Raw genomic sequence first — 15,907 nt, 5'->3', positions numbered from 1 at the left:
AATATTAAGCTATGTGATTTAATTTGTTTTTACTATTTATCTTCCTTGTCAAGTTCTTCCATATAGGTTTTAGAGCAGCAGCCGGATTAGTCTGTATCAGCAAAAAGAACAGGAGTACTTATGGCACCTTAGAGACTAACAAATGTATTTGTGCATAAGCTTTTGTGGGCTAAAACCCACTTCATTGGATGCATGTCCAAATAAATTTGTTAGTCTGTAAGGTGCCACAAGTGCTCCTCGTTCTTTCTTCCATATAGTAACTACTAATCTAGTGGAATAGTTTGCCTGAATTCTTTGTTTATGCCCCATTTCCTGATTCTCAGTCTGAGATATTTGTTGTTTGGACCCTTTGCACTAAGAGCAATTTATTTTGGTTCTCTTTCTCAGATCTCATCCTAGGTCAGTTCCAAGTTGTCTCTATTGAGAATAAGTTCAAACTCTTGAAGCCATTCCTCATAAAAAATATTCTTACAGTGCTATAATACATTAAACTTGTTTGTAGTAAGACCCTATAAAATAGTACATGTAACACATACAAAGGTGCTGTATATTGTAATGTCAATGAGCAAAAGCTTTCAATTTAGAATGATATTTTCAGTGCTGCCTAAGAAATTTGGACCCATTAAAATTAAAGAGAACTAGGCATCCATGTCCCCTGGGCAGCTTTTAAAACCTCTCCCTTAATTCCTGTTAATACTGATGGGAGACAGTTATGCACATATAGCTCTAAGAGAGATGGATACACATAGGAGTCTCAGATACATGGGTGCACAACTCCATATAACTGATTTGCTTTGTCCATCTTCTAACAAGATAAATAGCAACAATGAAGAGGGGTGTAACTAACTTTATTACCCTTGATAGCTCTATGCTGTTTATTTAATGTCAGATAAAACATTTCTATAATTTCTCTCTGCCACCTTGCTAAGCATTGTTACTAGCCATTCTCTTGATTCTGACCTCTGCAAAATCTGTACCCTTATTTTTAATCCCAAATCATGTTTCAGGATCAGGTCTGTGCCTTTAATATTACACTAATATAATTCCCCTTTGAAAACATTATCACTGGAATTTTCAAAAGAGTCTAAGGGAGCTGGGCACCCAAACCCCATTAAAATTCAATGAGATTTGGGTACCTAACTGCCTCAGGTTCCTTGCCCTTAGAGTTTATTACATGTATGCCTGGCATTTTTACAGGCAACTGGCCCAATCCAGCTTTCGCCGAGGCTGCCAGAGTATCATCATCTGCCACTGTCCTGACCACACCCACAAGCAGGATTCAACATTGCAAAGATAACCCTCTGCAAATTAATGTTGACTCAGTTAATGATAATTTACACTAGGTTGGCCTGCGAGTTTGATAGGAGAATAGCTACCATCTTTCAGCACATTCCATCCAGTTCCATATATCCAGAGTGTAGCACTGCAGGTTTTATGTCCCCCCACTCATGGAGGGACACAGATCATGTGAACACAGATCATATGAATGGAAGTGAATGGCTCATAGATTCTTGGAAAAGCTTAGGAGGAAGAAAAAACATTCTTACAGCTCCAATACGATGTAAACAAAAGAACTATTTATAAAACTCAGAATACATTTACAAAATTTATAGCAGATCAATGTGAGTTGGTAGTCAAACTTGTGCTGTTTCACTAGCTGATTCTTAAATTTTGACAGCGTATTGTGAAAAGTATGGACATTTTGAAACCAGTATGTATTTTTTCAGCTGCATTTTACTGAGAAAAAAAGTATTCTACCTTTAAAGTTAGTAAAGAGGGGGAAAACGAGAATTTCTGGCACTGATTTTCCATTAAAATGCTTTCCCCATGAATAGCCTGTAAAAGTAATTAATATTTTCCATAAGGATAGTAACTGTGTTTTCCATAATGACAGTGACAGTAACTATAGTGAAAAAGTCAGATTTTTAAAGGAAACTATAAAAGAAAGCTTTCACTGTATGATTTATTTAGCTTTATTATGACTTTATAATGAAAGAAAATTAGGAAGGAACAAGAGAGAAAATAACTTAAAATATTTCTAACACTGCAACATTTAAGTTTAAATATTGAAAGGACTAGAATTTTATTTATGGCAACATAGTAAGATTTTAGTTCTTAGGAGAAAGGCTGGCTCAAAGTATTGGCAATAGGATATAGAGCATTTAGTTTAAGTCTTGTCCAACTTGATACAGATAGAAAGACTTTTTGTTCCCATCTTCTGGTTCTTTGTTGGCTAATTATTATTTATTTCTAGGGCCTCATTCACAAGTAGCAGTGTGCAGGACACTATCTTCTGAGATCAGGTCCTTTCTAACAAGAGACAACAAATGACATGAAATGAACCAGTGATCTCAGTGTACTTTGTAGGACACAAACATCCACATCATGGTCACAATTGCCCCACCTCCTCCAGTTGACAGCAGTTAAAGCATACAGGCCAAGGACACAATGGGCTGAAAAACGTTATTACTTGCACTACTCCTGCCTGTGTATTTGTTTTGTAGTTAAAGGACTTACAGCTTCCAAAAATGACAACCTGACTCTTTGCTTGAGCACTAATTTTACCTTAGAGTCTTCAAAAAGAGTAATTAAAATAATTTGGTTTTTAAAATGTTAACTGCATTTTCAGCAGCAAAGTGGTCTCCCTTATAAAGATTGTGATTCTGTGCTCACAAATTTCTCTTCTAGATTCCTTGAGAGAAAAAGGGTTTGTGTCTGCTTATAAGTCTGCTTTTAATGGGCTCTACCATCTCCTTCCTAGATTTACTTCTGAGCAGACAAGAAGCAAACTTGAGATAATTCATTTGCAATAATATTTTTTCCTTCTGAACACTAAACACATCGCCCAAATCCATCTATCCTGGTTTATTCGTCATGCTGACTATGACAGTTAATTTTCCCTTGGTATATGGAATACAGTGCTATTTATATTGATGAAAATGAAATTTTCAGGGTGGGAAAATTAAAATATACCACATATTGTCAATTAAGTGGAAAGAGAGGTTTTCAGATGCTTTTGTTTTTATTTCTTTGTCTTCTGCATCAGAATTTTGTTTCCTGGGCAAGTCCTTAGAACCTGTCTAGAAACCCCTGGGAACCCCCAGTTCCCATTTACTCCCTACACACTCAAAAATTCCAATATCACAACACATTGTTCTTGCAGCAAATGAGAGAAAGAGATGCATCTAGTGCCAGACAATGTCTCTTCTGAGCTGGTCAGATGCACTCTCTCCCACCACAGACTCAGTATGCTGCTTGTGCAGTACATCCAGGCCCTGCCACTCTGGAGCAAGGGACCAAACTCAAGACTCAGACTTGGATGCTCTATGTGCTGAAATAGTATGCTTGTGCTAGGCCATGAGAATGGCCTTTTTACAGTCAGTATTAATTTTTTCCTGGTCTATGTTATATAAGGACCCACAACTGCATTAAGCTAAGATAAAATAAGAAAAGTGCTGTGTGTCTTTTCTTCTAAGAGGTCAAATGCAGATGAATTTAAAACAGAGTTTAAATTACATTTAAAACAAAGTTACATAAGTGTATGGGAGTTCTCCAAGGAACAAAGCCAAGGAACAAACTCTTCTCTCAGAGACCACTAGCCCATCCTAGTCCTAGGGGGCACTGTGCTGCAAAAGAGACGTAAATGCAGGTCCTGCAGACCAAAGATCTTCATAAGAGTGGGGACTTTAATCCCAGTGTCCTGGCCAATACCATCCTGGCGGACTCCATTCCAATTACGTACCATTTCCCTGCAGCTTCGCTTAGATAGGGTAGTCCTCTTCACATTGTACCTAAATTGTTCTGTAGTATTCGTCTATGTTTGGTATTAAACAGCAACTACATTTAATCCCAGAAGTGGATGTGTTTCAGTGGAGGTGGGGGGGGGCGAGGGAGGCGTTAATAATTCTCACGTATAGTTTGCATATCTGTTAAGTTTGTGAAAGTGCTTTGGGATGTTTCAGAATAAAAGGCGTTATATATGTGGGAAGTTATTGTTTATTATTGTATTGTTATTGTTTTATATTAACAAAATAAAACCCATGAAAGGCAAAACCAAGGAAAACGAGGGTACTATATGAGATACAACGTCAGCAATTCAAAGTGAAAAATGTTTCCAAATGTGTTAAATCTGGTTTACCATTGTTTAGCTACATGTGGTTTATCCATGATACAGACAAGAGGAATTGCTGGCATCACAAAATCCCAGCATTTAATTTCTTTCTCTGACTGGCAGAGCCAACAAAGCAAGATTTGCTTTCACATAATTAAATGTGGGAAACAACTGAATCAAGGTTTATCATTAGAATACTTGGTTGCTTTTTAGCATTTTCCTGCATAGCTGAGTCAATTGTTTCCATCTATAATAATCATTTCAAAAGCAAGTATGTTTCATCATACTTTTCCTGTTCTGATCCAAATTGACTAAATAATAATATGATGCTGCACTTTTACAGCACCTTCTAGGAAGGGCCGGCTCTAGGCACCAGCAAAACAAGCTGGTGCTTGGGGCGGCACATTTTTAGGGGCGGCATTCTGGCGCAGGCCACGCCGCCCCTAAAAATGTGCCCCGGCCGCCCTAACTCACCTCCGCTGCTGCCGCTCGGGCGCTGCTGCTCGCCCTCCCTCCCAGGCTCTCAAACCCAGGAGGGAGGGGGAGATCCTGAGCGGCCGCGGCGCGCAAAACAGCTGATTTGCGCGCTGCGGCCACTCGGGATCTCCCCCTCCCTCCCAGGTTTGAGAGCCTGGGAGGGAGGGCGAGCAGCACGCGCTGCTTCTCCCTCTCCCTCCCTCCCTCCTAGGCTTGAGAGCCTGGGGGGAGGAGGCAGGGCTGGGGATTTGGGGAAGGGGCGGAATTGAGGCAGGGCCGGGGGTGGGGTAAGAAAAAAACCGGGGGGGGGCGGGCAGGCGGCCAAAATTGTTTTTGCTTGGGGCGGCAAAAATCCTAGAGCCGGCCCTGCTTCTAGGCAAGGAGATCAATGCACTTAACAAACATTAATGAATAAAAACTCACCAACCTTTGGGGGAAATCTTGGCCCCATTGATGTAAATGATAAAACTCCCATTGACTGCAATTGGGCCAGGATTTTACCCAAAATCCTTAGGAGAAAGGTATTAGTATTATTTCTAGTTTATAGCGTCTATAGTATCTCAATCACGTCAAGAACGAAGGGCGGATGCTGCAATCCTTACTCGTGCAAATAACCCTTATTCACTGAAGCCAAAGGGGTTACCTATGTGCAGACTACTTGCATGTATATAACAGTTGCAGAATCAGGCCCGTAAGTGTTGGCCTAATAGAATTACTCTGGATTGTATCTGAAATGAGAATTTGGCTCCCAGTGTGCAGTTTACATCACTGTTCATATAATTGATTAATAGTTTATGGTTATCTTTTTGGCAGCCCAAGAAATGGTATTGGATAATGGCATTTAAGAGTGCCACAGCATCATGAACTATAGCAGAGATGACCTGTACCCGCTGATTGAGGGGGGGCAAGTGAGGGCAGCAGCTTCAGCAGAAGTTACTGTGCATGCTCAGTCCGTGTGACTCATAGGATCTGAATCCATTTCAGTAGGTAGGATAATATTTACTGTGACAAACAAATTAATATTCAAACCAGAGAAAGTAACCATCAACAACCACTGACTAGTAACATCAGTAAGTGCCTGGACAAAACAAGGATCAACTTCTCCTGGAAACCCTTTCTGTCCTCCTGCTTTCCAATGGATTTCCATCTATTGCACTATAAGTAAGCACAAACAGTATTCAGTCTGTGAAACTGTCAACAAGGCATATTGTCCTGTCAAGATAGTATCAAAGAGCAGCTCAGAAGTGCTGGCAGGTGAATTTTTCCTGATAGCAGAAAGAGAAGTTGTATCAGTGAGTACTTTTGCGGCTTATTAAATGATTGTCATTCAATTTTCTCACAATGCTTTCTAGGGGGAGCTTTGCAGTTAGCGCTCTGGTTAACTGACGAGTTTAAAATATATTTTTTAGCAGTTCAATATGAGAGAGAAAGAGATGAACCAGGTGAGTTTATTTGCCCATTGTTTTAAAATCATAATGTGCATTACATGTCATAAAGCTGTTTTGGATCAATAGATTTATTATAGATTTTAAATGCTCTTTAGATTAGATAAACATGCATGCATGCAATTTGCCAGAGAAGAACTAGAAAGAGAGAGAGATTAGATAAAAAATGGTAACAATAAATATGGTAGATGTTTTACAAAATGTTAATCACTATTTTTTTAACCTGGAGTTTAAGACCACATGGCAAATTTTTAGATGCATATTTTGTTAATATTATAATTGTTCTTGTTGTATCCTCAAAAGAAAACATGTACGAGCTTTTCTTGACATGCAATTCTTTGGAGATATTCCTCTAACAAAAACTTTTATACATGGTGCCCGTCAGGTGAATTTTAGCTCTTGTAAAATGTTTTACAAACATTAGCTACTTAGTTGTTGTAGCATTCTTGTCAAATAGGGAAATAGTGTCATCCTCATTTTGCAGATGGGGAAACACGCAGAAATGTTAAGGCCCAGATTTTTAAAAGTACTTAGGTGTTGTGCTGAGCATTGCAATGCCTGACTGATTTAGGAACATAAATCTCACTTTCAAAAAGGGATTTAGATATTTATGAGCCTTAATCTAATTGATTATTGATGGGATTTAGGCTCCCAAGTACTTACATCACTTAAAATGAGATTTAGGCACCTAAATCAGTTAGGTGTTGTAACGCTGAGTGCAGCAATGGCTAAATACCTTTAAAAATCAAGGCCCAAGTGTCAGTGCCAGGATTACAATGCTGGTGTCCTTTGCTGTCAGTCACATGCTTTGTCCATACACTAATTTGCATTACATGCTATTGAGTAACCCTCACTAGTGAGCAAAGACTACATTGCACTGAAACCATCTCAGTTGTAGGCAGCCAGATGGGAGAAAGTCTGCAGCAGCTGCTAGTGCTGCCAGTGGCAACCAAGCAAGACCTTCAACCTACAGCAGCAAATTATTCTAGTTTCTACCCCCCTCCCCCAAACTGAGGGAACCTACAGCCATTGGTTTGACAGGTCCCCAAAGGTAGACAATAGCAGTAGGGGGAACCATGAATAACCTGTAACCTTCTGGAAAAATCTAACTGATAATATTTTTAAAACTTTGTAAGGGAAAGGGCTAAACTTTTACTTTAAAAAGAAAAATGAAAGCTGAGATTAGCCTGTGCATTGTTAGGCCCTCAAAGTGTGGAGGAGGAGGAGAAGTGGCACCAGGCTTTGTAGGCTACAAAAGTTAGCACTGTTAGGGACACAGGCCTGACGGGCATAATTGCACCATGTAAGAGGATTGTGGCTATTATGTCAAGTGTCATGAGTAAGGCCCTTATTTTTTAATACCAATTCTCTGATTATTAGAAAATTATTAAAATCTATCAGATAAATTACTATATATGGCAGAATCCTGGGGATTAGATACAAACATGCTCATTAGCTATATTTTATCCAGCCCCATGCTGGTGCCCTAGTGTTCCCTCCAGGATATTCTTGAATAATTGGTCCAATACAGTTTTCTATTATTCAAGTGATCAGAATGCCATGACTTAGTCTGGGAGGTAATTCTGCAGTCAGCTAGATCTCACACTTAGGAAATTATTCCTTTTTCGGAGCCTAAACTTTCCTTTCTTTAATATTATGCCATTCCATTACACTTAGTTATGCTGCCTTGGATTGCCTTAAAAATTCCATTCCCATTTTTGTATTTAAACCTTCACATACTTGTAGGTGGTTTTCATATCCCTCCTATGTTCATTTAGGCAAGCAATGCAAAATTAGCTCTTGTAAGTCAATTCCCCTAGCTTCTTAATAATTTTATCTTTGAATTATTCCAATTCGTAGACATCTTTTTAGCATCAAGGTGCCAAGAACTCAAACATAGCATTATAAGCGTGATCTCACCAAACAAATGTAGATAGATTATTAATATTATGACACTAGTCCATGCCATGGTATGTTGCTATATGTAGCACAAAAGTACTTTTTTTTTTTGCTGCCGTAGAACAATGCAACTTCATTTCTAACTTGCTGTCCATGATCATACCTACGTCTTCTTCAGCATTAGTACTTTCCATATATTCTCCTTTCATTGAATATCTATGTTTTGGCTCATTCTTATCTAGATGCACTATTTTGCATTCTTCTGGGGTGAATCTCATTTTATTATATCTTGCCCATATTTGTAACCTCTGTAGGCCCCTTTGTATTTGTGTCTTCACTTGTGTTCACAAAGCCTCTCCATTAAGTATCATGTGCACATTCAATTAATGTGATATCTATCTCTTGTTCTGGGTTATTAATAATGTTACAGAAAACCAGAGTTAGCACAGATTCTTTTGGCACCTCACTGGACATATTTTCCCAGCTCAATACATTACCATTTATTATTGTCCATTGTTTACAGACTGTCAGTATTGAAGTACATACGACAGCACTTGTATAATAGCTACTCCATCTACTTCTTTTCATTCAGTGATTTCTTGCCTTTTAGCTTTGCCTAATTATGTTTGTTCTAAGGATTATAAAATATATCAATAGGAAAGTGAAGCCAACATTTTTTGCTACATTATTTATTTTCTTACTGTGTTGATGCTTTCCCAAACATATTTTAATGTTTTACAGATTTCAGAAAAATGTGCTTCATGTGAATCTTGTGATTTTGGGTTGCACTAGTATTCTGCCAAATTGTTACTAAACATTTTTTAAAATTATAAAAATTTCTGAACATTAATATCATGGATTAATCATATCAACCTAGTATATCCAGACAGAGGCCACAAAAATACATATTTTGGGAATTTTTGCAATTAAAGTAAACACATTACATCTATGTTTGTTTTGAAACTCTTAGATGAATTAACTATATTAACTACTGTCAACATGGAGATATACCACACTCAGACATAAACACTGAGCTGAATGGGAAACCTTATAAATACCTTTGGCATTTATATGCTACTTGAATCTATTTAAATAACCACCTCTGTCAGTTATCCGTCTTAGGAATTTCCATGGACTGTAAGAGCTCAGGACTAGCATACAACTAAGAACTATGCCATAAATAGTTTTATGTGATGTAGTAACTGTAAACGTCAAAGGTAGGTTACGTCATACATGATAAAATAACAAACCACGTATATGTCAGAATTACTTTGAAATAGCAACACTGTCAACGTCAAGCACGTGTACTATTTTTTCTGTTCATGTTGCACTGAAAATGATTATGCTGAGTGAACTTCTAATGTTAAACCTCTCTGTATAATACTGTGAACGTTTAAATCTCATATTCACTAAAAATGTGTTCTTTATTGACACCTTTTAGGAAGCTTGACAGTAAAATCCTATATTAGGAGATCTGAGTACTGGGAACATGTGCAGATTTTTTTAGGTATAACTTCTTGTAATAGATACATACAAATGTGGGACTGTATTACTAAGAAAAAATGTTTTAAAATTGTAGAACTGAGAGAAGGAATGGAGGATCTGTAAAAGAACCCAGATGCTTTATTGGGGTATGATGAATTTAATGCATACATATACACTGAAGTCCTGGGGCTCCTAAACATTGAAGCAGTTTAATTTACAGATCACAATAAAGAAGTATAAGGCGCTCAAAAAGCATCATTAGGTTGGTGTTTTCCTAGTTATAAATAAGTGACTTCAGAAAACAAGTAACAATGGCACAAGTAAAACAGGCTTAATAAAGCAGTTAGTTAAAAAGGAAGAGTTTGTTCCAAACCTAAGCACCAATAAAGAGTTTTTACCTTGATGCTATCTCTTTCTGTATGTTTTCACAAACACTTAGCAGAAAAAATTGCAGGTGCCAAAGTGAATTGAATAAAGAAGATCCTTTGCAGTTATCAAATAATTTAAAGAAAGGTCAACCTAAGGTCAACCAAATTGCATCTGAAATGAAGGATGGTCTGAATCTGTGATCTCATGCAACAAACATGATTCATTATTTGTAGATAAGTAGATGTATGCTATAGAATTTAGCAGAATTACACTAAGCCAGTTTAGCTGTTATCAGCTTAAAAAACGGGGACACAAGTTACTAGAGTTAATTGTAAACTGTCACAACTAAGGAAAACTATCAACTACTAAAAACTAGCAAAGGCACTGCATACACCATATAAAATTAGTCTAAAAGGGAGCTAAAAGATTTGAACTGTTTTTCTTAGGCAATTAAAAAGCACACAAGTCCTATCAATTCGCCTATAATAAAAACCATAGCACAATATTCAAGGAGCTGACAGCCCCAGAAAGCAAACAATAATAAGATCACAAATAAATCAGTGTTATCAAAAGCAGACCAAAAATCTAAGCTCAAACCCCACTTTGGGGGATAATACTGTGATCGAATCTCCTATATATTGTGTAAAAATATATTCTATATAGGAATTGCAACAACGTGGGACTGTCAATGATGCAGGCAACATACTCAACTACTACTGCTAAAATGTTTGATCTTCTAGGCTTTAGCAGTCTCAAACCCACCTCACCTACCCACCCATCCTCCCCCAACCCCGCCAAAAAAACAAAACAGGGAGAGTCACCAGGATGATGAACTTTCTTAAACACAAATGGATGAGGCAGGAGATTTACACTGAAAAAATATTAAAATAAAGAGCTTTGATAGGGACTGATATTGGAAACATGCGGTAGCATATAGAAACAGTAATGTCATGGGTCAAAAGGAGGGTTGGGTGCCCTTTTTGTTCACAGCTACCTGACTTGACAGTGACAGCTGCACAGCTGATAATCTGTGAAATGGTGTTCTTTAATGCTAAGTATTTAAATTAATGGAGATATCCCATCTCCTAGAACTGGAAGGGACCTTGAAAGGTCATCAAGTCCAGCCCCCTGCCTTCACTAGCAGGACCATGCCTAGTTTGTTTTTGAACAGGACTATGCTATGAACAGGCATTCTTTTCAAGTTTATCAGCCAATGTTAATTTGTTGCTTCACATCCCTCTGCATTGTTTTTTAACAATACAGTACCGAGTGGCTATATACAGTATTAAAGTTATATACGATATAAAAATGGGTGTCTATCAAGTTTTTTATTCATGTCACCAATTGTTAATGCCCTGTGTTGTTTGTTTGTTTGTTTTTTGCAGGGGAAAGGGTAGTCATTCCTGCCCCTAGCAAACAGAAAAAGAAAAAAAAAAGCTGTTTGTGATTATAATTAACAAAACATACTGCTATTGCATAGCTTTGATTCTTATGCTGTATGGAATTTTGGAGCCCCATTTATCATGCTCTAATGAGTCTGTTAATTATGCCAACACAAAGGGGTCTACATAGCCATTTTACTATACCAACACATACTGTAGCACTGGCTGTTAGGCAGCCTTGTCTCCCTTCAGTCTTGCTTCTGTAGCCTGGACATAGGTGGCTGCATTTTTTCAGGATTAATGAGATTATGCCATTGTACACAAGTAATGTTGGCAAAGCTGGTTTCTCACAGTTAATAAAGGGGAATGTTTCTGTGTAATTTTCTTGAAGGTTTGAGCTAAAACAGATTGGAGAGTTTATAATACCCTAAGAATCACTATATAGAAAGTCCCAGTGTTGGTAGAAAAATATGATAGAAAAAGATTAGAAAATACAACACAACGCTTGTTTTCCATCATCCTCCTGCTTTGGTTTATTAGTACAGTTCTTTATAATTCTCTCTTTTAAAAAGTAGTATAATGTATGTGGAAATATAAAAAATACTCTATGAATAAATGCCTCTCTATATAGAAACAAACATCAAATGTCTGTCATGTTGCTTTCATGCATTCTGATCATATTATGAAACAATTGTGTAAGAACATAGAAAGATGACTACTTCTTCTGCTGACCCTGCTCCTGTGCCTACTGGGTATGGGACAGTAACTATGTTAATGGTGTTGATCATTGATCTCTTTTTGTTGGTGGACAAAGCTCAGGGGCCAGAGCTATTGTGATGTAGGGACTTTGCACCATGCTGCCCGGATAATCTTGCCTAAAGTCAACGTAACCAGCTCAGGGTGTAAAGGAGATGCTCCAGTATCACAAATCCAACACAAGGGCATTTCTGCCATTCACCAGGCTGCTGATGTAATAAAGAAAAAGGAGCATGGCTAGAGGAAAGGAGGCAGGATTGCCAGGTTGCCTCTGTGCTACGCTGATCCTCAGATGCACTTATGAGCCTTTGTGGCTATTTCAGTTTGGCATATTTCAGTTGTCAGGTTGCTTTAACACAGGGCAGGAGGAACAGCATGTACCAGAATAGGGAAGCAAGTGAAAAGTCACGTTTGCACACCAACCCTTGACTTGTTCTCTGGGCTGTTTGGCTGCACCAGAGGATCCGTCCCCAGATGTCTGTGCTGATTCTTTTACATCTGTCAGTTGCCTTTAGAACAGTAGACACAAGTTGGTGTTGATACATCTGTGGGTCCTGGCAGGGATAAACAGTGTTTATTTTGGTGTCTCTGTTCTTTTCACATTGAGAAGATCCAAAGGGTAGGTTTGGTCAATTGCTCATCAGTCCCATGGGCCCGCTCTTGTGGAGTTCTGCAGGGCTCTATTTTGTCATCCCTTCCTCACTATGTATGTTGTGGTTACAAGAGGAGTTTCATTTGGGTCACAGTCCCATTAGTATGTTGATTGAATTCAACTCTACACTGTTCAATGGACCAAAACAGTTTATAGCCATTACATTTTCCCAGCCTACATCTACATTGGGATTTTTTTCCCCTAAAAATGTCCACAATTGCTACCATCATTCCAACTCCACTGGTACAGGCAATAGTGAGAGTTCTAGTGGGCTCAGAGGCTCCCCAGCAATTTTAAATACAATTTAATCTAACCTTACTCAGAGCAGATATTGATTGTACACAACTTAAAGCACCGAGAGAGCGTTGTCTGCATTAGTGTTCACACGATGGTTCTGTGGAGTTGAACCATTGGTAGCAACGATAGCAAATTTTATGGAAAAATTCCTAGTGTATACAACACTTTCGTTCCTGGCTGAGATTTAGGCATGGTTGAGAGCTAGTCCTCAGGTTCAGTCCTGACAAAACCAAGCAACAGTGGTGTGCTAGGGAAAACAACTATTATTTCATTGATTTATTTTCAAGGTATACTCACAGTACTTAGAAAGGACCATCTCTATTTTATGCTCTACAATTGTACAAAAGACTTCCTCAAGATTCTTCCTTCACCCAATAATTAATATAAATCATAACCTAGCAGCTAAAAATGTATTTCTGATCTTTACCATCTGCCACCAGATTTCCCCCAGTCTCTCTGCAGATATAATGGCAGAAGCCATATTAGTTGAGGGAGTTCACCTGCCTTTTGTTACTCATGTTTGCACACTAAGAGTTTTACTGGACCTTGAGCTGCTCTGGGATTTCCAGATAGCAGCTGTAACCAGGACTTCTTGTTTTCCTCTTCACCTGACCAGGATATTAGACTCTTTCCTATCCAATATGGGCCATTACACACACTTTCCATCATTGCTGCTTTTGTCACTTTTTGATTTGATTGCTTCAATATATTCAACATGGAGTTACACCTGAGGACTAGTCCAAAACTTCAGCTATTTAATAGTGGTTCAGCTTGTCAGCGTGTTTTACCCAGGCTCCATAGATATCACTGGCTTTCATTTTATTTTGAGCTGCAGTTCAAGATGTTGGTTTTGGACCTCTACTGGCTTGGATCCTTGGTTTCTGAGATAATATGTTTCCCCACACATTTTACCTGGACAATTGACATCAGCTGAGATAGTCAAGTCAACAGTCACTAGATTTAAATGTTAGCAAGCAGGTTGCAAAATGTTCTGGTGAACCCAGAACTCACTCGCTGCCCACCCTAGTGTGAGAGAGGGACCAAGTGTGTTGACCTTCCGGACATGTTGTGAGTCTTGTCCATTCAACCAGACTTTTCCTGAGACAGTTTAAGTTGGTTAGAGAGTGCATTTAATGCAACTCTTTTATATGATGTTTTGTCATTGTGCACTTCGTGGTTTTAATTAAAGTTTTTATTGCATGTATGGTTAGAGGCTGATGACTGGACAACAATGAAAACACAAACATATGTATTTAGTTCATATGGAACTCTGACCAGACTAAGGATTTTGCCAATAAGGTTTAACATTGTAATTTGCATTTGGTCACTTTCTTTATTTTACCTTTTTTGTTTAGATCATGTCTATGTACCAAAGAAAAAAAGTAGCATGACCGTCCTATTTGGTTTCCTGCATTTACTGTACCGAATCCTAAGGCTTTAATTCCATCCTTACACAGGTAAAAACCCATGGACTTGAACAGGCTCTTACTGTGTAAGGCCCATTTATAGCTTTATGGTTCTTAACTACCACTACTGATAAACCATCATCAGTCACCTCCCAACTACCTGAAAGGGAAGAAAATCTTGACATTTTAAGCAACTTTACTATGCAACTCTGTTTTCTATTCCCTCTTCACCCCACAAACACATGTGTATCTGTGCATGTACATGTCTGAGCACATTCGTGTACATGAAGTAATAATTTACAAACATATGGGGAGAGATTCTAAGGGGCTTTCCCCAATGGTGTCAATGAAAACCTTTTGTACAGTACGTCATACAGCATATGCAAGAGCGAGTATGTGTGTATATACATGAACATATTTACGCATTATCACACTGCCGCACAGAGCCTAAGACTGGATTGGTTAGTTTAAAATGCTAAAATGATTCCCTTGGGATTTATGAGCTAAGAGTGCTCAAGGGTTTAGTGTCCTGACATCTCTTTAATTAGCAGCCTCCAAGATCCCACACTAAGAAGACACTAAGCCAGTGCCTTCTGTCATATCTCAAGGGTTCCAGAAGGTTTGGAAGCCACAGAGCAAGACTACTGTACTATGCCCGTGACAGGTACAGTATGTGCAACGGACCTTTTTCCTACTAGCACCAAATTAGGACTTCTTGCTGCTGCTCCTGCTTCTAGGGTGATGCAGTTCTAAAAAGCCATAAGAAAGAGTCACACAAAATGGGTGGGATAAATAAAGACGATGTTGAGAAATACTTAGAGAACAACCCCCAGTTTGCCAAGGAGTATTTCGACCGAAAGCTGAGGGCAGAAGCGCTGGGAACCATCTTCAAAGTCAGCCCTGGGGAAGTGAAGGATGGAGTTTCCTTCAAGGAGATGACCCGGCTGGAGGAGTCTCATGTGCTCTTTGAGTTGCTGACAGAAATCCAGGAGGAAGAAAGCAGCATGGAGAAGATAGTGCACAAGGCCCTGCAGAGGCTGGCACAGCTCGTGGCAGCTGACCGGTGTAGCATGTTCATCTGCCGTGCCCGCAATGGCATCCCTGAGGTTGCCACCAGGCTTCTCAATATCACCACCACCTCCAAGTTTGAGGAGAACCTCGTAGCCCCAGACAGTGAGATTGTTTTTCCTCTGGACATTGGGATAGTGGGATGGGTTGCTCATACCAAGAAGTTTTTTAATGTACCTGACGTGAAAAAGGTAAGTGAGTGTCTTGTTTTGGGGCTTGGGTCTCTATTCCTTTGCTGAACTTCTTGTAGTGGGCCTAGGGTACAGAATGGGGTTTTGCATAGACTCATTCCTCAAAGTGCCAAACTCCAAACAAGGGACAGAAACCCAGAATGAGAAACATGAGAAAACCAATGGGATATGAAGTTTAAAATCAGGTGGGGTCATTTTATCTAGTGTGGTTTGTTACTTCATATTTCTTGATTCAACATTTCTGATGTAAGTAATTTACTGTGCAACAGGGAGGAAGACATCAGATTAGTTTGGGACTAATGTAAATCTGAGTCCTTAATGACCAAGGTAGGCTCCGCTCTGCTGTCCTAAGCAAAGTGGTAAATATTC

At 38.8% G+C, this 15,907-nt stretch overlaps 1 protein-coding gene across 6 annotated transcripts in view; it reads left to right on the top strand.

The window, feature by feature from the left end:
- The first annotated feature begins 5,672 nt into the window (after positions 1-5,672).
- PDE6C (phosphodiesterase 6C) overlaps positions 5,673-15,907 on the top strand; it is a 65,593-nt gene continuing 55,358 nt past the window's right edge. For 3 of the 6 annotated variants that reach the window (XM_054033311.1, XM_054033312.1, XM_054033313.1), the window contains exon 1: positions 5,999-6,030. In XM_054033311.1, the coding sequence (XP_053889286.1) occupies positions 6,007-6,030 (24 nt within the window). In that variant the 5' untranslated portion in view covers positions 5,999-6,006. Of the gene's footprint in view, positions 5,881-5,998; positions 6,031-14,280; positions 14,331-15,907 lie in introns of those variants that run through there. The other 3 variants (XM_054033314.1, XM_054033316.1, XM_054033315.1) reach the window with 3 other exon arrangements.

This window comes from Malaclemys terrapin, chromosome 7, assembly GCF_027887155.1.
Source record: "Malaclemys terrapin pileata isolate rMalTer1 chromosome 7, rMalTer1.hap1, whole genome shotgun sequence".
Lineage (NCBI taxonomy): Eukaryota > Metazoa > Chordata > Testudines > Emydidae > Malaclemys > Malaclemys terrapin.
Note: the sequence above shows the minus strand (reverse complement) of the source record. Positions and strands in the feature narration are given on the sequence as shown.